Consider the following 24,583-nt stretch of genomic DNA (forward strand, 5'->3'; position numbering starts at 1 on the left):
AAATCAGAGCTTTGAAAGAGGCTCCTCGAACATCGCGGGGAGGATTTGAGCGAAGCTCTGTCCTTTGATTGAATTTTCCTCCCTTTGTTCAAACTCCTCTGCGGTGAGGGGAGGCGGCAGCACCCCCTCAGCTGTGAGACCCCGGCAGCCCTGGCCCCCTCCCCGTTTTGGGGGGGACATCTGGTGCTGTCGGCTGAGCAGCTCCATCACGGCTCCCCTCCGCTGTCACCGGGAGACGCGGCGGAACAAAAACAAAAGACGTGACAAATTTGTCCTTTTCTCTTTCATAATTAACCAAAATATCTCGTTGTGTAGCAAAGCGTGGCTCCTAATTAACAGACAGGCGAGAGGCTATTTTTAAAACCCAGACCCCCAGTAATTATATTTGCGGCAGAGAATGATATTTCAGTCAAACGCGACAGACAGCGAGCCAAGCTCCCATGTGAGGCAATTAATATTTCACACCTGCCAAGCAAATCAGTGGCAGGCAGGGGAGGGGATGGCGTTGATGCTGCACTGGGGGGGCCTGCCTCTTCACGGAACACCAAAAATCCTTCACTTGGCTGTGGGGTGGCCGCTGAAGCAGCGCTGGCCCAAAATGGCCAGCGGGAAATAGAACGGGGGAGAGGATCCGTGGGCTGGAAAGGGGAGAGGAACAATCACAAACTGAAATAATCGGCCCTGCCTTTCCCAGTGCAAAGTTATTTTTCCTTCTCCTGGCCCTTTGGAGGGCTGGAGCACGCCGCTGGCTTGGGCTGCTCTCCTCGCCCAGGGCTCTGCCCCTCTCCTGGGAGCTGTCCACACCAGCGAGTTCCTTTTTCCCCTTACGGAGACAAAAGCCTGTGTTTTCCTCCCCACTGTTTGTGCAGCTCAGGATTAATCTGGCCGTTAATGGGTAATCTGTCAGCCTTTGGATGCTCTGGAAGCTGGGAGGAGATCCACGGGCGTGTGATGCCATCTGCTTTCATCGGGAGGGTTTGGAAACCTGACGCTCGATTTGTTCTGCAGGATTTGAGGGCGGATTATTCTCCAGATCCCAAAATAATTAAGGGAGTCAAAAAGCAGGGAGAAGGATGGCGGGGAGGAGGAGGCAGAGGGAGGAGAGGCAGCTCTCGACCTGTGCTCTGGGTAGGACAAACCCTGCCTGGGGAACTTCGCTGTCCTTTGTTCCCGTGCTTGGCAATAAAATTCCACAAGCACTGAGGGAGGCAGCAGGACGATCCTGGAGAACAGCGGAGCCACAATTATCCCTTATTCCTGGGTAATTTTAAAGCTTTTGTGTTTAACGACGGAGCTGGTCAGGGGAAGGGGTTGTGTGGTCCAGAGCTGGCTCTCAAACACTCTGTGCAAGATGCCCCGGGCACTGCAGCTCTGGAAATTTCCCTTCCAAATTACGGAGGAGTCTCGGCCAGGCAGGAGCCTCTATTGACCTCCTGCCACCCTCCTAATGAGAAAAGATGATGGTTAAACCCCAGGGGGAGGAAAAGCAAACAAACCTCCTTTCCTCCATGAAAACAAACCTGCAAACCCGTAACAATTAATCTGAAAGTGGCCAGGAGAGGTCCCAGGACGGGGTTTGCATCTCCAAGGCTCTCTCTGAAGCTCTCCCGGTAAGGGACGGAGCCTGAGCCTGCCCGGATCGATCGCGTGGCCTTTGCCACCCCAGAGCTTTCTCTAAGTGATGCGGCGTCACCTCCCGCCACCGAGCCCTCCCTGAGGTCACAGGTGGGGCTGTGTCCCACAGGGCCGAAGGGAAAATCCTTTCAGGTGGAAAAAACACTCAGTTGGGAGCATTCCTCGCCCCAAACTCCCCGTGTGAGTTCCCTCAGTCCTCCCACTGCTCCGGCCAAAGCCACGCTCGTGACCCCTCTGCGGCCACCAAGGTGCCACCCTGAGCACAGAGGGGACAGAGGGGCCGCGCCTGGAACGTTCCTCCTGGACTCAAAGCCCTTCCAGCTGCTCTGGGAGCACCCAGAGTCATTAACTCTGTTCCTGTAAGAAGTTCTGCACCTTGGTCATTTCTAATGCATTTTTTTATTATCTCATAAATATATTTTCTCACCACAGGACCGGAGAAGAAAAGTCTGGGATGACGGCCACGATTTGGATGCCTTTTCATGGAATCATGGAATCTCAGGATTACAGAATGGACTGGGTGGGAAGGGACAATAAAACTCACCCCATCCCACACCTTCCTCTGTCCCAGGCTGCTCCAAACCCCATCCAGCCTGGCCACGGACACTTCCAGGGATGGGGCAGCCTGTGCCAGGGCCTCTCCACCCTCACAGGGAAGGATTTATTCCCAATATCCCATCCAAACCCACCCTCAGTGCCTCTCCTCCAGCCAGACCCTCTCAGCAGCACCGTGTGAGGCACGCCGTGATCTGTGGGGTGAAACAGCCCTGCAATTTACAGTGGGAATTCCGTGGGATGTTGCCACTGAATGGAACCATCCTGTGAGTCCCACCTCCTCCTGAGCTGCCCCTCGCTCCCCTTCCCAGGAGGTTTCACTGGATACCATCCGCTTCCACATGCGCTTTGATTCCCGGTGATCCCGGGAGCTTTTTGTTCTATTATTCACCGTCGGTCTGTGTTGTCTGCGCTTATTATGAGCCATCAGAAGGTACCTGGGAGTCTGCAGCCTTCCCAGCCTCTTCTATTGTACAAACACATCAATAAATAAGCGGTGTCTGAATTTAGCTGTGAGCTCGGAGCCCTTGGCGGAGCCCTGTCATTTTTTCAGGTCAGCTGGCACCGCAGTTAGAACAGTTCTGCTGTTGCATCCTTCTCTTCAGGAGGCAACCAGAGAAGTGGCTCTTAGATTTCTATTTTTCTTTTTTATTTATCCCTCCAAGAGCAAGGACACGACTTCAGGCTCCAGACAAAAGGAGGTTTGGAATTCAGGTCCTGGCGGTTTCCAGAGCAGTGGGTCAGGAGCAGCAGGAGTCAGTAATGACCCAGGATGCTCCCGGCCCTGCGTTTGAACAAATCCTCCTTTGAAGAGATGGAAAGCCTCATCCCTCCGGGACCTCATTTCCCAGGTAGAAAACAGCAGCACTTTATTATCAGCAATTGCCAGGGTGGAGACCAGAGCCCGCTGCCGCCCCGTTCCCCCGGTGCTGCTGGAGCTGCTTTTCAGCGCCGCCACTGATGGCTTTCACATTCCTCTGATGCTCCAGGAACGCCTGGCACCGAGCTGCTATTTACTCAAAGCCATTCCTTCATTTCCTAATTACAGCTTTGCTTTCTCCCTCAGAAACACCACCGAAGTTGTTGTTTATTTTTTTTTTTAAGGCTGTGCTTCCTTTGCATGAATTACATCTGGAGGGGGGTGGTACTCCCTGAAAACAAAGGAAATTAGATTTTTTTTTTCCCCGAATTCCCTGGGCAGAGGGGATGCTCAGCAGGAGCCAGCCAGGCTTCTGGCAAGTGTAAACTTGGGATCAACAAGGAGAACCATCAGGTGGTTGTATTTGAAGTATATTGATAAAAACAATAAATTAAGCACATAAAAGCAGCCAAGAGGAGACTTTTTTTCACCAAAAGGTTGGGCAAGAATTGGAAAAGGTGACCCAGGGTGGAGTCCCCGATCCTGGAGGGATTGCAACGATGTGTGGATGCGGCACTTGGGGCCCTGGGTGGGATGGGCAGTGCTGAGGAATGTCAGACTCAAAGCTCTTTTCCAACCTAAACGATTCCACCACCCCATAACTGCGCTGAGAATGAGCAACATCGCAAACAGAGTTTATTTGGAATTAAATTTTAAATGAAACTTCTCATCCATCTGGGATTCTGCTCGCTTGGGGCTTGCACAAGTTGGACTTGCTGCAGCGCTGGCGATGGATGGAGAGCCCCAGCCATGACTCCAGCTCACCCCTTCCTATGACATCCATAAACCGGAGAAATAAATTGCAATTAGCAGGCTGCAGACCTGGCTGGAGGAGCCAATCTTCGCCCTGAATTACCAGACTTATGCTTTAATGATTTTTATCGGTGTTTCGTGGCGCTGCTGTTTATTACAGTTAAACATTTTGGAGGAAGGGAGGGCAGCAATGGGAAGCAATCAATGAAATCAGGTTAATGAGAATCCAGCAGCGTCCTGGGCTCTGATGGATGGGGACAGGAACGTGACTGGTCCAGCTCTGTCCTCTCCTCTCTGGCCTCTCATATTCCTGCACCTCCCTCTTGGTCCTGCTATATTCGACTCATTTGGGTACATTCAAACTAATGGGGAAATTTCCAGAAAAATAAATTAAAACCCCAGAATTTTAAAGGTATCTTGGTACCTCAACACACTGAGAGTAGCTGCCTAAAATCACACTTTGCACATCCAACGGCACACAGGGATGCAGCTGCACCCTGCAGAGATGGGTGCTTCACTTATTTACTCTTCCCAAAGGATTGTCATAAAATTCAAGGCTGGTTTGGGTTGGAAGGAATCTTAAAAATCCTCCAGCTCCACCCCTGCCATGGGCAGGGACATCTTCCATTCCCTCAGGTCACTCCAAGCCCTTTCCAACCTGGCCTTGGACACTTCCAGAGATGGGATAACAATTAAAATATTTGGTTTAGAATTAAACTCCATATATATATATATTATTATTATTTTAATATATATTCTCTCTATTTTTTTTTTTATTTGAGCAAATTCTTGCCTCTCCATAACCCTTCCAACCGCATTTAACTGTGCTCTGCTATTTATCACCCTCTTGCACGGCTACTGCTCACCCACTTACACACAGCAGAGTCATTTCTCCAGGAGAAACAGCTGAAAAAAAGCCCTTCAGAGTCTCAGGCTTCTGCTCTTCAGATCATCTATTTTATTCCAAAAAGCTCTTAGAAATCTTAAAAAAAAAAAAAAAAAAAAAAAAAAAAAAAAAAAAAAAAAAAAAAGATGCATGGCTGCTGCAAGTCGACCACACTGTTAATAAAAGTGGTCTATTAGAACAAATTGCTGGGTATGATCACTCTGCTCAAATCAATATCTCCAAATAATAAAGCAAATACGAAGTGCACACACGACTCCAGCCGGGCAAACCATCTGCTGGAGGGATTGCTGAGGAGTTTTACGCCTGAAACTTTTTTACTCCGAGGCTGTTGGTTCCAATCTAATCAAGGCAATGCTCATTTACTGCGCTCAGCGCTTTGCGGGCTATTCCCAGGTCTTTAATCCCGCTTTGAGGGGCGGGCTGCGATATAAATCAAGGTTTTTAAGTGGTTTTTTTTTCCCATGAAACTCTTCCCCAGAGGAATATTCTCCTGCAGCAACACCGGAGGTGGAAAGAGTCGGGAGGAATTGCCTCGAAAAACAAGGCGAGAAAGGGCGAAGCAGCCCGAGAGGTGGAAATGCTTTTCCCAGCAGCACGAACAGGGGTTGGGGTGGGGAGAAAAAAAAAAAAAAAAAAAAAAAAAAAAAAAGAGGAATTTTGGCACAGGATGGGCACGGAGCCGGGAGGTGACCTGGAAACGGTTGGTGACACACGGAGCAGCACAGGCAGGAAACCAGTGAGGCTGCCCCAGCAGCAGGGCTAAATAAAGCCCTTTGTTGTCCTGGAAAGGAATCCCTCCTGGATTTGAGACGGGAAGAAGGAGGTCCGTGGAGATATCTCCTCATCAGCACGGCAAAAGCGGCAGCAGAGGGAACAAGAAAATCCAACAACAGGCCTGAAACTCATCCAAAAACCCCCTCAAATGGTGCTTTTGGAGCCCTGAGGGGAATGGCTCTCACTGAAATCCCGGGGATGCCTGGAGGAGAAAGAAAATAAAGGATTCAGGGAGACCTTTTCGCACCTCCCGGTCTCTCCAGCACCCTCCTGTGCAGGAGGGCGGCGTGCCCAGGGCACCCCCGGGGCTCTTCAGGACACCCTGGAGCAGAAATTGAGGTAACAACCTCTCCGGAGCTGCCTTCCCACAAAGGATGCCCTGGCAGGAGCTCGGGATGGAGCTCCCGAAGGAAACATTTCCCGCCCCGAGAGTTACAGTACGGTTACACCACCCTGCAAACCCCGGCGCGATTAAACAAAGGGATGACAGGTTTTAAAGGAAATCACAATAGGGATGATGAACCCAGGGCAGCTCTTTGTCCTTTTTTAGGTGAATCCCATCAGGACTGAATCCCGTCAGTGCATCCCTCAGGAATTTCCTGCTCAGAGCAGAGTCCGTGCTCTCCTGCAGGGACGGGAGCTGTCCCTGCTCAGCCCTGGGCAGGATTTGGTGCTGCACCAAAGCAGATGTGATCCCAACAGCATTTTCCTGGGAGGAACAAGCCAAATTTCACTAAATCCCATTTTATTTGCGGCTCCATGCTCTGCTCTGGCTGCCCACCATTCCCAAAAGCTGGATCTCCTCCTGCAGCATCTCCTCGGCCATCAGCAGTTTGGGGGCTGAGGATGTAGGAGAGGAGCTGATTTCCAGCAGGAGCTGTTCTCTCTGGAATCAAGGCAGTCTGGTCACTCAGGCTGAGAGCTGGGATGCAGAACTCGTGTCTTTTGGGGTTCCTGCTCCACGTGCCTCTGGAAGTGCTGTGGAGAGTTTCTACTCACTCCAGTTTAAGTGGGAAAGTTATTAAAGTACTTAGAAACACTCGAATGGCAGTGGAGAGGTGGGTGTAAGGCCGATTTATTTGATGTGATTTTGCACAGAAACAGCCCTCAAACACTGCACATCCCCGGGGTCAGCAGTGCTGCTGCCCTGGGGGGACGGTGGGAATGGGATTATTTCATCTCTCCAAAATAGCAACTTTCAAGAGGTGAGGAAATGACTGCACCGAAACCATTGTGTGCCATCTGCCTGCTAAAATACTTATAGAAAACACGTTTCCTGGCATATAGCTTCCCAGCCATATGTCTATTGCATCACTCACAATTAAATTAAATCACCCTTAAACGCTTGGACAAAATCCCAGCCCGTGTGAGCGAGCCTTCGTCGCCGCGCTGGATGAAATTTGGACACTCGATCCCGTAAATGTTGGGTTGGAATTGGCTCAGGCGTGGTTAACCCGATCCAGCTGATGCTGAGTGCTGTGAGATAATTCAAGGACATGTTCCTTGTTGTGGCCTTTCAATCCCTGGCTGTAAAAAGGTGTTGGGGCTTGGAGGGAAGGGAAATCATTCCGCAGGATTTGCTCGCAACACGCTCCAGCCGCTTTCAAACAGGTTTAAAGGGAGGAAAGGTGGGATAAACAGAAATAACTGCAGGGCCCGGTCACAGCTGGATGTTTGGGATATTTTATCTGCTCGGAGGTGTGTGCACAGAAAGATCCAACAGCAAAACCTGGCCTGCTCCTTGTTAGGCTGGGTCAGATTTTTGTTTTTTGGGGGAAGGAGGGTCCACAATTGTGTCCAGCACAATTCCCGTGCCACAGGAATGAGCAGGCTCCAAAACCTGAGTGGTTGGACGGATGGAAGCATCCCTAGATCTCCCTCTGAGGGCAGCACATTCATTCAAGGAATAACCTTCATAAATCACTCATTTTGTGGGTTTGTGGCTCTGCCTTTGAGGAAATGCTGGATTTCCCTGCGCTCAGCTGAGCCACTCTCCCAAAAGGAGATCTGTGGGGTGCTCTGACTGGGGTAGTGCATAAACAGGGATGAAATCCCACATCTCTGACACGGGGAATGTCGTTCCCATCCAACCCAGCTTCCACTGGAAACCAAACCCCTGTGCACGGTGTCTGCCAGACCCGGTCACGGCCTATTTTTAGTCCAGCTCTCTATTTCTGCTCTGGTTTTGAAAGGTGAGACTAACCCAGCAGCCAAACCCGGGATGATCCCGTGGGTTTCTTTCATCCAGGAGCAGCCTGGGCTATGAAAAGTGTCCCTGTCTACAGCAGGGGTGGAATGGGATGGTCTTTAATGTCCTTTTCAACCCAAACCGCTCTATGGATCTGTCACTCTCATTTTTAGTTCTGTTATTCAGCCCAAATCCTCACTTTCATAGACAAAACCATTTCTGTTATTTAAATAAGGCTCTTGTCTCACTCTGCCTTTCACATTTCATCTCTGAATTCATTTTCTGTGCCGATATGCAATGTAAAACCTGGTTACACACTGAGTCAGGCGCTTCCCAATGTGCGTGCATGTGTTTGAAGGAGGAAAAAAGGGGGGGAAAGAGGAAAAAAAGGAAAAAAAGGGAAAAAAGGGAAAAAAGGGAAAATTCTTGGTGGGAGCTGTTGGAGTCAGCAGGGCTGTGCCCACACTCAGGTTTTAAACCACATTTTGCCGGGATATTTTGGCCTTTAATAGAGCTGTGTGTCTCTGTCAGTCAGCAATAGATTGCTGAACATAATAGAAATCTTTATATAGATGTTGGAGCCCTTTGCTGAGCTACAGATGTTTCCTTCCAAGAAACATTTTCCTGCCACGGAATCACAGAACGCTTTGAGTTGGAAGGGACATTTAAACATCATCTCATCCAACTCCTGTGCTATGCTAAAAGCAAAAGTTACTGGAATTTTGTCCTACAATAAATGTGGAAATACTATTTGAGGATTTCTTCGTAGGTAATACCACCGTGTCCTTTTTTCTTTTCGTGGTTTTTAATCATTTTTCTGGCTGTAGCCAAATGATGGCAATTCCTGCCCAGGACAGGGGCTTGGGATGAGTTTTTAGGTCCCTTAAAACCCAAATCGTAGTTTCTGTGATTGTAGAAGTGTTACAGGGGCATCCACAAGAAGATAATACACTGAGTAAGAGCTTCCTCGTCCTTCTTTCCGCAGCTTTTTTCCTGTCCACCTCATTTTTCGATTTCCTGTTCCCAGTGACTCCTTCAGTCATCTCATCATCAGCTATATTTAAAAAAAAAAAAAAAAAAAGGATTAACACTGAACTGGAGTTGAGTTTCCCAAGTGTTCATCTCCTTTTTTTTTTCTTCTTTTTTAATACCCAAAGGCCCAAATTTGACCCCCAGGCTGGTTTGGGTTGGAAGGGATATTAAGGATCCTCTCATCCCACCCCCTGCCATGGGCAGGGACACCTTCCACCGCCCCAGCTTGCTCCAAATCCCATCCAGCCTGGCCTGGAACATTCCAGGGATGGACACCCCCATGTGAGAGCATCCCTCACCCTGCCCCACGTGTGTCCGCAGTGCAGTCACTGAAGGACCAGAGAGCCAAATTTCCCTCTTGGTGAGGCTCAGCCTGGTGATCAAACTGCAGCCAGCGCTCCGTGCTGCTCTCAGGGTTCCCACAAACCATCCCTAACGAGCTCGGGGAAGTTTCTGCCCTCCCATCCTGCTCCTGCTCCAAAGTTTTTGCCTGCGGGTTTTTCCCTGCCCCAGAGCTTCTCTAACCCATCTCATCCGTGCTCCCTGGTTGACTGGAGTCGACTTAGAGGAGCTGATGGAGTTACTGCTCCTCAGGTCAGCGCTGCTTTCACATCCTCGCCCAATTCGCTGAGAAAATTTCTGACTCGGCAGCCCACCGTCAGCATTCCCGTGTTTTCCACGGTGCCGGGACGGCGCTTGGGGCTCGCTGGGCTGGACCTGGGGCTGCCCCACATCAGGGCTGTGGTTGCTTTGCTCCGAGGGAAGCTCAGCCGCAGGCTCGGCTGCGATCCCTGCATCCAGCTGGATCGGGCTGCGTCCCTGCCTTCCCTTGGACAGGAAAGCAGCAGCTCTCAGGAAAGAGTTAATCCCGGCGAGCCTTTGGGATCCTTTGCTGGGGAGAGGGCCGATCTTTTGTTTGTTTTGAGGCTGCTGGCAGGAAAGTGGGGAGGAGAAAATTACCTAAGTGATAGCGAGGTTGCCATGAACTGTATAAAACTGGGAAATCAAAGCCGAGAAACTCCACCTCGCTGTCCTGAAGCACAAGCACAACCCCTGAAGAGAAACCCACCCCACAAGTGAGTGATCTCAAAGGCTTGAACTCCAACCAAGCTGCATGAGCTCAGAGCCGCTGCAGGGCTGAGGAGCCCGGCGCTGTCCCGGCCGGATCCCGCTGCACTGGGAGCAGGGAACGCGGATTTTGGGAACTCTCCCAGCCATGAAGTGGAAGCAGCTCCTCTGCATCGCCGTCTGCCTGCTGGAGCTGAGTGGTGAGTATCGATGCCCCGAGCCCCCGGGTCACAGCAGGCACCGGGGCACGGGGCAGCTCCTCGGGGGGAAGATGCTTCTCCAGGAGTTCGGGATTCGGTCCCACCCAAAAACCCTGCGGGGACATTTCGCAGAGCAGCATCAGCGTCCCGGCCAACTCAGCCGTGTGCCGGGGAGGGGAAAAAAACAACTCACTGCTGCTCTGAAAAGGACAGGAATCGGGATCTAAACTCCCCGCAAAATCCTGGATAACACGAGGGGATGGGAACGCAGCAGGCAAAGAGTGCAGCCGCAGCTCGAGTTGTCTCTCAGCCCGCGCTGGTGTAAATGAGCCACGCTTTTGTTTTGTGGTTGGAACTAAACATTTGCTGAAAATCAAATGAATCTCCATAAATATTAAAACCTCCCATTGCAGCTCTTCAAATATTCATCACATGGAGCAATGAATAACAGCACCGAGATTTTTTTTTTTTTTTTTTTTTTTTTCTCTAGGTGCTACTTTTGAAAGGGTTATATTTTAGGGAAATAATATCATTTTTGTCCCAAACCCAACAGCCGTGAGGTAATAAAAAAGGACTAAAAAAAAGTGAAGCAGCACTCTGTGTGTTGCCTGGTGTGCTGGGACAGGAGCCAGGAGCCTGCGGGTGTCTCCTCAAATGTAATTTTTTTTTTTTCTTACACGAATGTGAGTGATGAGATCTATTGCAGGGATTCACCGGGTTTTGTTCTCCTGCTTCGCAGAGCTCCTTTCATGTTCCCCTGGCTGCCCAGGTAAATTGCTCACCTGAGCTGCTGGCTTACCCTCCAGTCTGTGTTAATTTTACAGGAATTGAAAAAAAACAACCAATTTTATTTGAGAAAAGTGGCATTCAGGACTGTGAGGCTGAGCTGAGCTGGGTGAGGGTGTGTGACAAAGGTGTGAGGCAAACCTCGAGCCCCAAACCTCGAGTTCCAAACCTCAAGTTCCAAACCTCGAGCCCCAAACCTCGAGTTCCAAACCTCGAGTTCCAAACCTCGAGTTCCAAACCTCGAGCCCCAAACCTTGAGTTCCAAACCTCAAGTTCCAAACCTCGAGCCCCAAACCTTGAGCCCCAAACCTCGAGCCCCAAACCTCGAGTTCCAAACCTCGAGTTCCAAACCTTGAGTTCCTTGGACAAAACAAAAGCGGTGGAGAAGTGATAAAAAGCTTGGATTTTGGAAGGACAAAGCCACTGGGCAGCAGGGGCTTTAATGCAGCAAAATGTCCATGCCCAGCGTCCCTGCAGGATATTCCTGCCTGGAAAGTGGTGGAGGCTGATTTGTCCTCGGTGTAGCTGCTGGGAAAATCCAGGCAGCTCATCCTTGGGGCTCTGCTTGTTCCTCAGCTCCGTGGGGAATCCCGGAGAACCCATCCAAGGCTCCAGTTGTGCAACTCCCATGGAAATCCCAGCTCTGTGGGTTTGGGCTCAAGTTGCTCCTGGCAGCGCTGCTGAGGGTGGGAGCACCGGGCTCCTCCTGCTCCCAGGACACCTTCAGCTAAAGCCACGTGTTTTACAGGAAAAAAAAAACCTCTTGCCACACTGGGACGGGGGCAGGAGTCCTACAAATGTGTGGATGTGGCGTGGGGTGGATGGAGTTTGGGTTCCGGGACCCAGGAGCAGCCTGGTCCAACCCCACAGGAGAAAATCCCCTGGAAAACTCAACCTCAAAGGCAGCAAATCCCTTGGGAAACCCAACCTCAAAGGCAGCAAACCCCCTGGGAATGCTCCTTCAGGCCTCTGCCTGGTTCTTTGCGCTTCTTCCCGAGTTTCCAGGAGCACGGGAGAGGTTTGCAGCCGCCCCCGGCGTGCAGAGCAGGCTGCTGTTCCCAGACCCTCCCAAGCTCCTGGGAGGATGCTGTGAGCAGCTTGTCTTGGAAAAGCGGGGATGGATAAAGCACATGGAGAGCTGTCCTGTGCTTGTCTCAGAGTGAACATGGAAAAGGGAGCGTGGATTGTATTTGTACCTAATAAAAACTCTTTGTTTCTTTCACTTAACCTTTCATCTTCCTTTTCTTTTTAACCGGTTTTTCATTCATCTCTGCCAAAGTTGGGTTTTTTTTAGAAAAATCTCTTTTCCTGCCGTTTTCACGCTTTCTTTCTTTCCTCCACTCCTTTTGCAACACTTAGGAAAGTTCTGAGTATCGGGAAAGGAAAAAGAGCCTTTAAAACTTCCAGCTGCTCGAGTTTAACATCCTTTAGAGGCTGCTGCCCCAGCCAGGAGAAATCTCAACCCCGGGAAGGCGCTGGGCTCCTGGGCTTCCCGAGAGGCCCCGATCCCAAGGAAAGCCTCGGAGCAGCAGCTGGGCTCTGGTGTGGCGGCTCGGGGGGCTCCCCCGGCCCCCCGCCCCCGGCCCCACACCCACATCCTGTCTGGGCGAAGGAAAAGGGGGAGGGAAGGGATTTTTATCAGATATTTCCAGAGGGAAGAGGGCTCCACCCGCTTGAATTCCTGCCACATGGCCGAGAGCTGTGGAGCTGGAAAGGCATGAGTAATGCGGGCTGGAGTCCTCGGAGGGGCTGCTGCGGGGAGCCGCGGCTGGCTGCAGCCCCGGGGCTCTGCGTCCCACGGCTCCAGAGCTCCTCTGCTCTTCCCGGAGCTCCAGAGCTCCTCTTCTGCATCCCATGGTCCTTTTAACCTCCTCTCCTGCATCCCATGGCTCCAGAGCTTCTCTCCTGCATCCCATGGCTCCAGAGCTCCTCTGCTCATCCCAGAGCTCCAGAGCTCCTCTTCTGCATCCATGGTCCCTTTAACCTCCTCTCCTGCATCCCAGAGCTCCAGAGCTCATCTCCTGCATCCCATGGTCCCTGTACACTCCTCTCCTGCATCCCAGAACTCCAGAGCTCCTCTGCATCTCAGAGTTCCAGAGCTCCTCTCTTGCATCCCAGAGCTACAGAGTTCCTCCCCTGCACCCCACAATCCTGTACCATCCTCTCCTGCATCCCGTGGTTCCATAACTCCTCTCCTGCATCCCGTGGTTCCATAACTCCTCTCCTGCATCCCGTGGTTCCATAACTCCTCTCCTGCATCCCGTGGTTCCATAACTCCTCTCCTGCATCCCGTGGTTCCATAACTCCTCTCCTGCATCCCGTGGTTCCATAACTCCTCTCCTGCATCCCGTGATCCCTTTACCCTTCTCTCCTGCATCCCGTGGTTCTGCACTCTCCTGTTCCGTGTCCCCTGGTTCCTCACCCTCCCCTGCAGCCCTGGGAGCAGCAGTGTCCTGGTGCCAGCCCAGGGCATCCCTGGAGCTCCTGGAGCACTCACGGAGCTTGGGAATAACTCTGTTAGGACAGAGCTGGAGGAACTCCCCTGGCCCAGGGTTTGTGTGTCAGGTGCCCAAAGGTCAAGCAGAAAGTTTGCCAGGGGTTGACCAAGAGATCTGAGCCAGGATCAGCTTAGGAGGTGCAGGTGCTGCCTGGAGACTCCCAGTGGGATTCGCCTCCCCCAGTTTTGTTTGCTGTGGGTGCGGGATTGGCATCCAATGATGGAAACTTCCCTTCTCTTTCCTGAACCTTTGCCACTGCGGAGTTTTCTTGTGGCCCCGGCTTAGTGCTCAGGGATGAGCCTTGCAGCAAGTTTAACATTTATATTGTTGCCTTTTCTTTATTCAATCTGAAATCCTTCCTAAGCCCCATTACTAAAATATCTTTAAAAAATAATTTACTTTTTAAAACCCAGGTGGGTGAACACAATGGGTGCTGTGAAGCACAATTTTCTTTCCCATCTCTGCACGGTTTTGCTCTTGCATGTGCTTGCATTGCCAGGTGAAGATTTCTCCCAGGTTAATAAATAGCTTGGCTTAAACTCTAAACCCTCAATCCTAACAAATTGACAAAGTTTAATAAAGCCATTAAAAATGTATGGTGCAATAAATAACCCTCTTTAGCTGAGCACCACGTGGATTATCCAGCCCGCATCTGGATCATTATTTATCTCATGAGACAAAAGATTTAAAAAAAAACCCAAAAAACTTGTGGAAAAGCTCCTGCACGCGCTCCAAGAAAGGCAAGAAAAAGAAACCCAAAGTGACAGCTCCTCTCCCAAATTACACTCAGGGCTTCCATCGCAGCACTCAGCGCTGAAAAGGCCTTGATTGGAAACGCCTCGGGTGCTTTACGAGCATCTGGAAGGGTTCAGAGGTGCTTGGGTGGCTGTGGCACTCGGGGAGGTCACGCCCGGGCGCTGCATTGTTCTGGTGATGTAAAGTCAAAGTTTCCTGCTCGTGGCCAGGAAAACACGGAGCTGTGCGCAGGGCCTGGCTGCGGCTCCGCGCTGCTCTGGGCACGCAGTCGTGCCTCTGCTTTTGATTTGTTAAAAGTCCTCAGGAAAAGTCGGTGATTGAACCAGCTGGAACGCAGTTGTCTTGGAGAAGAAGGAACTTCTCCCCCTGAAATGAAAGCTGTGCCAGAACCTGGATTCCAGCTCCAGACACCTGCACTGAGCCCTCGGCAGGGCCCCCGCAGAGCATCTGCAGGATGGGATGGGATGGGAACTGGGATGGGATGGATTGGGATGGATCACAATGGATAGGATGGATAGAATGGATAGGATGGATAGGAGGGATCAGGATGGGATGGATGGGATGGATAGGATGGATCAGGATGGATGGGATGGATGGGATGGGTCAGGATGGACAGGATGGACGGGATGGACGGGATGGATGGGATGGGATGGGATGGGATGGGATGGGATGGGATGGGATGGGATGGATCACAATGGATAGGATGGATAGGAGGGATCAGGATGGGATGGATGGGATGGGTCAGGATGGACAGGATGGACAGGATGGACAGGATGGATGGGATGGATCAGGATGGATCAGGATGGACGGGATGGATGGGATGGCCCAGGATGGATGGGATGGATCAGGATGGGCAGCACCAGTGCGGGCAGCCCCACAGGAGCAGTGTGGGCCCCACATCTCCCACAGCAGGAGCAGCAGAGCAGCTCTGCCCCTGCCACCCACGGCCAAAACCGCGGCCACCTCGGGCTCTGCTCTGACGAGCCCTGCAGGCCCCGTGGCTCCGAGCCAGCCAAGCCCTGGGGTGGTGGCACAGAGCAGCTCCTGCCAGGGCTTCCCCGTGCCCAATCCCCCAGCCCCCCGTGCCCAGCGCTGGTTCCCTGGCAGCAGATCCTGCCCCCAGCCGGCGCCGGCTGCTCAGGGCCTGCCAGAGCTGCTCCAGCTCTCGGGGAGGTTTGGAAGGATGAAGTAACTTTTCTTGGAGCTGGGGCTCCCCTGGGCAGAGCTACAAATGAAACAAGGCATTCTGTATGATTTTCTCTGTAGTGCCTGGATAAGAATCTTAAACACCAAGAGCCCTGGGGTAGAGACTGAAGCTGTTTGTTAAAAGTGGGAATGGATCTTAGGGAGAGAGAAGGTGAAGGAATGGGGAGAAATGCGTTTTCACCGGCTCACACAGCTCATTCCAGAAGGAAAAGCTGGAAGTGTCATCTCCGTAACGCAGCAGGAAGCAATATATAAACTTTACGTTAGAACAGCAAACCGCTCTCCAAACATTGTACTTTACCTCCAAAGATGTTTTCGCTCGTGAGTCAGGGCTGATCCCAAGCCAGTGGGAATGCTTCTATTTACTTTGAGATCATGCCTGCAACTGTAAATCCAACTTATCTATCCTGAGGCACACAAGCGATCTCTTCCAAGGCTCGATTCTTTCCTCCCAGGATTGTAAACCCGAACTTCTCCGAAATCCAGCTTTGTGCAGAGCTTGGTGCATCCACCAGCGAGCTGAGGACGGGGTGGGGTGAGGGTAGGAAGGAGTTTGTCCTTCCCCTGAGAGCCCCCAGAGCCTGGCGCTCACCCAGATGAAAACTTTCACCCCTGAGCCTCTCCCAGCTGTGCCCCAAAGCTTCCTGATGGTTTGGGGCAACAAAAAGCGAATCTTGGAGAGCAGCTAAACCTCTCGTGCTTTCCCACAGGGGCTCAGGGCTGGGCTGGGGGCTTCAGCAGCCCCTAAGAGCTCCCTTCTCCCCTCAGGCTGCGCTGCTGAGAGCACGACAGACGCTCCCACCCCGACAGGCACGGCCCTGGGAGCCAGGGACGCCAGCAGTGCCGCAGCCACCACTGCCACCGCTGCCACCGCTGCCACCGCTGCCACCACGGCCACGGGACACAGCAGCAGCGCCAAACCAACCTCTGGTAACCACTCCCTTTGTTCCCTCTGCAGCTCCTGGTAGCTGCTGTGTTAATAATTACATTTATTGAGTGCACGGGCTCGCATCGTTAAGGCACGGCTCGTGATGTCAAAAAAAAAAAGAGGCTGGGTATGGTCAAAGGCTTTAATTGCAGCCAAAAAAATCCCAACCCAGGCGGCTCAGCCCCATCTTGGTCGAAACAAAGAGCTCAGTAGTGTGTTTCTCTCGTCACACGTTTTGGAAGAGACCCTTTGGGAGGAGAGGACAAGGGGGAACAGCTTTAAGCTGGAGGAGGGCAGATTTCAATTAAATATTGGGCAGGAATTGTTCCCTGGGAGGGTGGGCAGGCCCTGGCACAGGGTGCCCAGAGATCCCTGGCAGTGCCCCAGGCCGGGCTGGATGGGGCTGGGAGCAGCCTGGGACAGCGGGAGGGGTCCCTGCCATGGCAGGGGTGGCACTGGATGAGTTTTAAGCTCCCTTTGACCCAATCCAGTCTGTGATTCCACGATGGGAGGCTCAGCTCAGGCTCTGAGGGGCTCTGAAGGGATGGGAGCACGCAGGGAGCCTGTCCCTGGTGCTGTTTGGGGTCAGGGCCTCCCCTGGGAGCCTCGGGGCCAAGGATGGGTTGGGGGCGATGCCGGGGGTGGCACCATGGCCGTGGTGGCCCGGAGATGAGCCCCTGGTGCCCCGGTGGGGTGTGTGACAATCAGGCAGCAGAACCAGGGCTGGTGAGTGCTCCTGGTGACTCCTGGCGCTGCTGCTGGCTGTGACAAATCCACGCTGCCCTTCAGCCACCGCCGCGCCCCGTGGCCCTTACAGGGTTTCGCCTTTCTCCTGTGACCTTCTCTCTGCATTTCCTCCAAGCTGAAGCCTCAGCCGGGTCCGTGGCCACCAACCTGACATCACCAGAGCTCTCGGGGCAGCTGAGGACGAGCCCCCAGCCCAGCGCCGCCCCCACATCTCCGCCGGGCTCCTCCCTGGAGCCTCACGGGAGCCCGGGGGTCTCCACAACGCAGAGCCCCCCGACACAGCCCCGGGACACCTCGGGCTCCACAGTGGCCGGGAGCAGCTCTGCGGCCACCGCGCAGCATCCTCCTGCCACCGGAGCCGGGGACAGCGCCCAGGTGAGTGCGGGGCTGGCCGGGGAGGCCGGGCTGTCCCGCAGCCCCCCGCCGGGCACCGCCAGCACCGCCGCGTCTTCTCCCTCGCAGGGTCCCCTCCCTGCCATCGGCTGCCACGGTGCCAGAGATGAGGGGGACACCGGAGCCGTCTGCCTGCAGCTCAACGCGTCCCGCACCTGCGTGAGTGTCCCCGACCCGGGGGGGACCCAGCACCCCCGGGGGGCTCTGTGGGGTGGGGAGCTCCCATGGGTGACCCCATGGCTGGGCTGGGGCGGCAGGGGATGGTCCCGGGAGGGTCCCAAAGGGATGGATCCCAAAGGGAGCGCAGCGGCTCCAGGGGAAACGGGATCCTGGAAAAGCTCAAATCCTCCTTTTTCCTCTGAGCTCCGGGGTCAGTTCGGCTTCTAAAGCATCTCCAGCAGGAAGTTGCCTTTGTTCTTCTTCTTCCTCTCCCCTGTTGGGAACAAAAGTGCCCTTTTTTGTCCTGCCAACTGCCCTAGGAAAGAAAACAGGGCATTGGAAGGAGCTGCTCCTGAGGGAATCCCGGGCTCTCTGTGACCGTCCTTGGCCTTGAGCACCAAAAATGAGGCATTTTTAATAGCAGAGGGGCATTTTTAATAGCAGAGGGGCATTTTTAACAGCCGAGGGGGGTCTGCTTTGGGTGGGTGGAAGGAACCGTTCCCACTGGAGGCACAGCCTGCCCCAGAGGATGGACGGTGCTGGATCTTGTGAGACAACAACCCCCTGGCTGTGAAATTCATCTAAAATACGCAATTTTAGTTTTGTCACCGCGCCACGCCGCTGCCGCTGAAGATGAGTGAGTCTGACCTGGCTTTTCTCTGCAGATGAGTGATTAAATGGCATTTAGGCTGGTTCCTGTTTCCAGGGGCTGCTCGGGAGCAGGAATCCAGCGGGAATCTCCTGCGATGCCGATCTCAGGTGCCATCTAGCGGGCTCTGACCCCGGCTGGGCACGGGGTTCGCGCATCCCGAGCACGAGCGGATGGATCCGGCACATCCAGAGCATCCTGCAGAGTCAGAGCTCACCCCCCCGGACCCTCCCTCCGCGCGAAACATCCCGAACATCCCCAAATCCCAGCAGGGTTTTCTGGAAGCTCCCAGCCCGCAGCCCCGGGGTGGGACCAAGGGCTCAGGCTGGACTTGGGAACCAGATAAGAGCAGCCCTGGAGGGCGGCAGCAGGGAGGGAGCGTGTGTCCCTCTCTCCTGCTGGCCTTTCCCGAGGCAAATGAGCAATCAGCTGGCACCCGGCGCCGCTAATTGCGAAGGGAAACTCTGACACCGCGATGAGTTCTTTCCACAGCGCAGAAAGGAAAATACACACTCGGGTCTCTTGTTCCATCTTGGCCTTCCTTTCCCCCCTCCACCCCCCGAGCCAAGCTCTATAGAAACAGCTGAAAACGATTTGTTTGTTGTTCTCCCGTGGAGGAGTTCCTGCGTTTTCGGGCTCTCCGAGAATGGAGGGACCCGAGCACGGCTCTGGGGCAGAGGAGGAGAGCACCGAGCCTGGGACCGGGGGGGTTCTGCTCTTCCACAGCCCCAGCGCTGGGATTTAGCCCAGGGCAGGGCTCCGTGGAGCTGTCTGTGTCTCTGGGGTGGGCACGGCTGCTGTCCCCACCTGGGAGGGGGTCAGGGAGGCTGAGAAGGGTTTTAGCAAGGCTGGGCTTTGGCCGTGGCTCCTGAGGAGAAAGCCCATCCTGTCTGATCCAGGAGCTGGCCCACAGAAGGCTGCAGCTCCTCGCTCCTCTTCCTCTTCCACCCCAGCCTCAGTTCAGCTGCAAAATGTGAGAAGTTTGTGAGGTTTTACCTAGGCTTTGATCGGCAACCTAGCAAAAACATTGAAGAACATTTCCTAAACAGGAAGGCTCGATGCTTCTTTGTTATTTCCCTCCTTTCCCAGCCCCTGCCTGGGACTCTGAAACAATAGGGCTCTTCAGCTGTTCCAGCCCAAAAAGCTGGGGAGACTTGCCACATGATCCAGAGCCTAAATTTAGCTCTGTTTAAATGCCATTTTCAAGAGTTGCTAATAATATCTCCGTTTAATTTCTTCCCATTGAGTTAAGAGATGAGAAATGAGCACCTCCAAGGTGCTGGGGCTCTGGGCAGTGCTGCAGTGGGAGGGGAGGGTCGGACACCCAGCTCAGGGCACAGAGGAGGCACCAAAACTCAAATGGAAAGCACAACCCCTCCAGCAGCGCGGCTGAGGCAGAGAATTGCTCAGTTTGCTTGGGTTTAATGGCTGCTCCTTCTGAAAATTTTGCAGGAAGACTTTTTAGAGAGGAAGGGGTTGGATTTGTGGGGAACAATATGCGAAAACAGAACCCACACCGTGGCCTCCCCCTGCGAGATCAAACTGACTCCATCCAGCCTGGACAGGGAATGTTTGCTCCTCATCCTCAAAGGAGAGAAAGGTCAGTGGAGGTCATTCCTTGGCTGTGATCCATGGATAATGCTGTGGGCAGCGGGCTGGGATTCCTGGTGGGGAAGGGCTGCGAGTCAGACCCTGGGAGGAGAAACCTCTCTGCAATTCCACTCTTTTTTCCGGGGTCCTGCTGCACCCCTGGAGCCATGGAACTGCCTCGGCTCCTCGGTGCACAGCCAGGCTCTTTGGAGTGCCCAGGGTGCAGAATCCACGGATGGAAGCAGCAGGGGTGATGTGTGTGACGTGCTCTCCTGTGTTCCGCCTTGCAGATCCTGACAAACTTCTGAACGCGCTCCCCAAGTCCCACTGGGAAAAGGTAAAAATCCCTTAAGCAAATTTGCCTAAAAAAAAAAAAAAAAAAAAAAAATGCCCGGCCAAGGGGGTGGAGGGAGGAGAGCCTTAGAGTTTTCAGCTGAGGCTGGGGGAGATGCTGAGACTTGGGTCTGCCTCTGGTTTGGCAGTGCCTGAGGAGTGTAGAGACCCCTGGAAGTGTCCAGGGCCAGGCTGCATGGGGCTTGGGGCGCCCTGGGACAGTGGGAGGTGTCCCTGCCCGTGGCAGGGTGGCACTGGATGAGTTTTGAGCTCCCTTCCAACCCAAACCAGCCTGGGATTCTGTGGATGGAGCCAAGCACCAGTGAGGCTGCGGTGCAGGACAGGAGAACCAGTGCAACCCACGGGGGCAGAAATGCTTGAAATGGCTCTGTGAAATGCTGTAGCGTTATCTCAGCAAAGGTTAGACCCCAGGAAAACCTCTCAGGATGCAATTGGCACTCGGCCTCCTCCAAGGACCAGGCTGACGTTAATGAATTCCTCCTCCCAGAGCTCCCACTGGTCCGTGGGGCTGAGCCCCGGGTGTCTCTCAGGGTATAAATGGCAGAGCTGCAGCCCTCAGAGAGATCTCAGCTGGGGTGTGCTCCAGGGGACAAAATTCCCTGTGCCACGGGAGGAGACTCCAGGCTGGGAAGGAGCTGTGAGGACGTGAGGGCTCCCAGGGCTGGGGCAGCACTGGGGCAGCAAAGCCCAGCTCTGTTTACGTGCAGCTCCCCAAGGAGGTGAGGAGCAGCATTGTTTGAAGCCTGTGCAGCAGATGCAAACGTTTCCTGTTTGTCCCGCTCCCGGCTCTCTTTGGTGTTGTTCTTTATTTTTATTTTTTTTAATTATTATTTTTTTTCCCCTCCAGCTTGGAATAGAATCGCTTAAAAAGGAGAGTGCCAGGAGCCCCCGGGAGCCTTCTCAGAAGACCCTGATCGCCCTGGTCACATCTGGGCTGCTGCTGGCGTTCCTGGGGCTGGCTGGATATTTCCTGATGAAGCGGCGCAGCTGGAGCCCCGCGGGAGAGAGGCTGGTCAGTGCTTACAGGTGGCAGAGCCGCACCTAGAGAGGAGCCCGGCGGCTCGGGGGGGTCCGGGGGGGAGGACAGGGACATCCCCACCCCCTGTGGCTCTGTGCTCACCCCCGTGTGTGTCCCCAGGTCGTGGGACAGGGCGAGGGGCAGGGGCAGCGCACAGGGGGAGGAGGAACCTCTCTGGTTTTCCAAAATCAGCTCCTGCGGCGGCAGCACCGCCCCTTTCCCGCACCAGCTTCCAGGTCTAACACTTATTTTTGCTCGGCAGTAAGAACTCATCCAGCAAGACCCCTCCAGAGCCACTGAAACCTTACGAATCTGTCATTAAAAGTGACGCCCTTTAACCTCCGTTCCTTGTGTGAGTCCCGTGTCTGTGCCCGTGCTGTAATAAAGGCAATTCCTCCCCACCGGCCACCGTAATAAAACATAACAAGAAAGAAAGAAAGAGGCAGAAATCTCCTATTTCCATTTTCCCCTTTCCAGGCAGGCTGACCCTGAGGACTCCTCCCCACCAGTGACTTTTGGGGACGTGACCCTGTGTAAAGTGAGGCCGGGCCACGATTTCCCCATCGCTGCCCAGCTGTGTCCTGGGATACAGCAGGGCATTTCCTGGCCAGGAATTATCTCCCCACAACACAGAGCTGGGAAAGTGTCGGAGGCAGGGACGCTTCCCCCGTGTCCCTGATGCTGGCAGCATGGAAATGAGTGGCGTGGAAACCCCTGGCAGTGCCAATCCCGATTCCAATCCCCGGTGAGGAGTGCCCAGCCCAGCCACGGAAATGAGACTGAGTGAACTCCAGCCAGGAGTTCAGTGCTGGATGCTGCTGAGGAAATTCCAGCTGGGAGTTGCCACCTGGGATCACCACTGCCAGTTCCAGGGCTGCACAATGTCCGGGGAATTCTTGTGAGGGGATGGAGGCAGCTCTGGGAGGCCCTGGATGCTCCAGAGGATCCTCACAGCAGCAGCAGCAGCAGCACCCAGCCCTGCTGGGGTGAAGTTCTGCACTTCTGCCGCACCTGGCAGCGAGTTCTGCACCTCAAAGGGAGGGGAAGGGAAGAAAAGGAGACAATTCCCATCATTTCCATTCAGTGGTGATCCCTCCCTGGCCAAAGTGGCCAGCAGAGGTTCTGTCCCAAGGCAAGGTCGGCTTCAAAACCCAGCTAGGAGAAAACAACAAAACCCAACAGCTTCTCTTGCAGGTGCCGGAGGAAAAGCTGCATTTCCCGGGTGGTTTCCCTGCTCCACGTTGGTTCAGGCCCTCCGCTCCCCTCCTCGTCAGCCAGAGCAGTGCCCTGACCTGTGGCTGTCTGTCCCTCCTGCCTGGGGACCGTGGGCAGCTCCTGCCCTCAGCCCAGCAGCCTTTCCCCCCTGACCGTGTCCCTTGTGTCCCTGCCAGGCTGAAGACCCCTACTACACGGAGAGCGGCAGCCAGGGGAACACCATGCTGATGACGCCCTCGCAGGAGCCAGCGGAGCCGCAGGAGAAGCCAAACCTCAACGGGGGCACCCAGGAGAACGGCACGGGCCAGGCGGGCTCCAAGAACGGCCACTCGGGCCGGCAGCACAGCCCCGCCGACACCGAGATGTGACCGCAGCCCGGGGCCGGGGCAGCGCCGGGCAGGAGATCTCTGCGGACAGACCGGGAATTGCGATCCGTCTGTACTGTTGTTATTGTCTCCGGGAAGAACTTCAAAATCAGCCGAAAGCATCGAGGGGCAGAGCTGCCAAAGAGCAGCTTCGCTGCCGCCTCCTCCTCCTCCTCCCGCCGACCACACAGGACACTTTTCTGCAGCTGTTCTCTGCTTTTGTTGTTAGAGGAACATCTGGACAAACGCGAGTGCCCTCAGCCCTCCGCAGCTCCCAGGCAGAGGCAGAGCTGGACTCGGAGCAGCCCAGGTTTCTGGGAGCAATATGTTAGGCTGACTAAAGTAGTTAAATTGGGACTGCAGCGACAAAAGCCTCTCAGGTTTCAGATAGTTTTTGGCTAACAGAGTTGTTTATAACCTCATCTCTATGTTTTAAGTGCAGGACTTCTTCCTTTTTCTGAGACCATCAGGTATTTAACCCCTTCCTGTGCTTTAGGGCTCCTCTACTGTTTCCTACTCCAGCAGAATTTGCTGAAGCTCTGTAAAATTTTCCACGTGGAATTGAAGGCTGAAATGCCAACTTCTTTCTCTTTGAATCCTTCCAGGACTGTGTCCTGAAGTTTTTTTTTTTTTTCTTTTTTTTAGAGGAAAAAATCCTTCCCCAGCCTCGTCCTGCCGGAGGCTGGGGGTTGTGATGGACAGAGCCAACAATTCATCCCTTGAGTGAGATGGAGAACACTGGGCAGGGCTCCCTGGGTGTCTGGGGCTGGCACCTGGGGCAGGAATTTGGGCACCAGAGGTGCCAAAGGGCTCCCAGAGGGATGAGGGGGTGACAAAACCCCGGCTCTGCGATGGGCGTTCCTGTCTCTGCAGCAGCAGCAGGGACACGAACAACGAGCAGGGATTTGGGAAGGACCAAATCCCAGGGGCAGGAGCAGGGGCAGGAGCAGGGGCAGGGGCAGGGGCAGGAGCAGGGGCAGGGGCAGGAGCAGGAGCAGGGGCAGGAGCAGGAGCAGGAGCAGGAGCAGGGGCAGGAGCAGGAGCAGGAGCAGGAGCAGGAGCAGGAGCAGGAGCAGGAGCAGGAGAAGGAGAAGGTCTGAGCCCTCTCTGCGCTGCTCCTGCTCCCCAGGGAAGCGCTGCTGCAGCCACATGCAGCTCCCAGCAGCTCGGTGGGAGCCAGGGAGCCAGGGCAGGTTTGTCCCCATCCCAAGCAGATTTTTAGGGAGCCAAAGCCCTGATGGTGCCAGACAGGAGGGGTGGTGGTTCAACACGAGCACCAGCAGCGACCTCCACACCCAAAACAAGCCCCCAAAACGGCCCTTGAAGCTGGTCTACCCTCTCACGAGTGAATTCATCCCAACCCTCTCTCAGTGCTGAACACCTGAGGGAAAGGGTTTTGTTGTTGTTGTTGTTGTTGTTTTTTCTGGTACAGTGCTCAAAGCAATGACAGCAGCATCCATCACCACCTGGGGCTGTTCGTTGTGGGTGCAAGAGTCGCTCAAACACAATTAAAATATTCCAGGCTGTTTGCTTTGGTGCGAATTGCTTCTCCCAGATCTCATTGTAAATAATCCCGGTTGAAAAAAAAAAAAAAATTAAAAATAAAATAATAATTAAGTACTAAACCCCGGCTTCTCCGTTGTGTCCTTGGAAGAGCGGCATGTTTATCCCTGCGGGATGCGTGGCTCTGGCTGCTGCCAGCAGGATGGGAGGACAACGCCTCACGGAGAGGTTTTTTCCCAGCAGAAATCCCATGACTAAAGGCTCTGGCTTGCTCTGAGCACATTCCTCTCCCAAAAAACGCCCGCAGGATGAGTGACGGTGCAGCAGGCTGTTAACACCTCGTTTGTTTGATTTGGGTTTTTTTGATGTTTAAGGCAATCAGTTA

The 24,583-nt window shown here is 53.9% G+C and overlaps 1 protein-coding gene across 5 annotated transcripts; it reads left to right on the forward strand.

The window, feature by feature from the left end:
- The first annotated feature begins 9,579 nt into the window (after window positions 1-9,579).
- On the forward strand, window positions 9,580-24,307 carry CD34 (CD34 molecule). Of its 5 annotated transcripts, XR_005703998.2 has the most exons (9): window positions 9,587-10,031; window positions 16,046-16,207; window positions 17,068-17,327; window positions 17,415-17,504; window positions 19,606-19,753; window positions 20,034-20,080; window positions 20,945-21,109; window positions 21,378-21,467; window positions 21,593-21,781. XR_005703998.2 is itself a non-coding variant. In XM_040085832.2 (8 exons), exons 1-8 carry the CDS (start codon window positions 9,980-9,982, stop codon window positions 22,696-22,698), a joined length of 1,116 nt encoding a protein of 371 aa, XP_039941766.1. In that variant the 5' UTR covers window positions 9,587-9,979; the 3' UTR covers window positions 22,699-24,307. The 5 variants fall into 5 exon arrangements, 3 of the variants coding, with proteins under 3 accessions (XP_039941765.1, XP_039941766.1, XP_039941767.1); XR_005703997.2 differs by having other exon boundaries at window positions 9,586-10,031; window positions 20,945-21,467; XM_040085832.2 differs by lacking the exons at window positions 21,378-21,467; window positions 21,593-21,781 and adding an exon at window positions 22,507-24,307.
- Window positions 24,308-24,583: the final 276 nt, after the last annotated feature.

Source organism: Hirundo rustica, chromosome 24 (assembly GCF_015227805.2).
Source record: "Hirundo rustica isolate bHirRus1 chromosome 24, bHirRus1.pri.v3, whole genome shotgun sequence".
Classification (NCBI taxonomy): domain Eukaryota; kingdom Metazoa; phylum Chordata; class Aves; order Passeriformes; family Hirundinidae; genus Hirundo; species Hirundo rustica.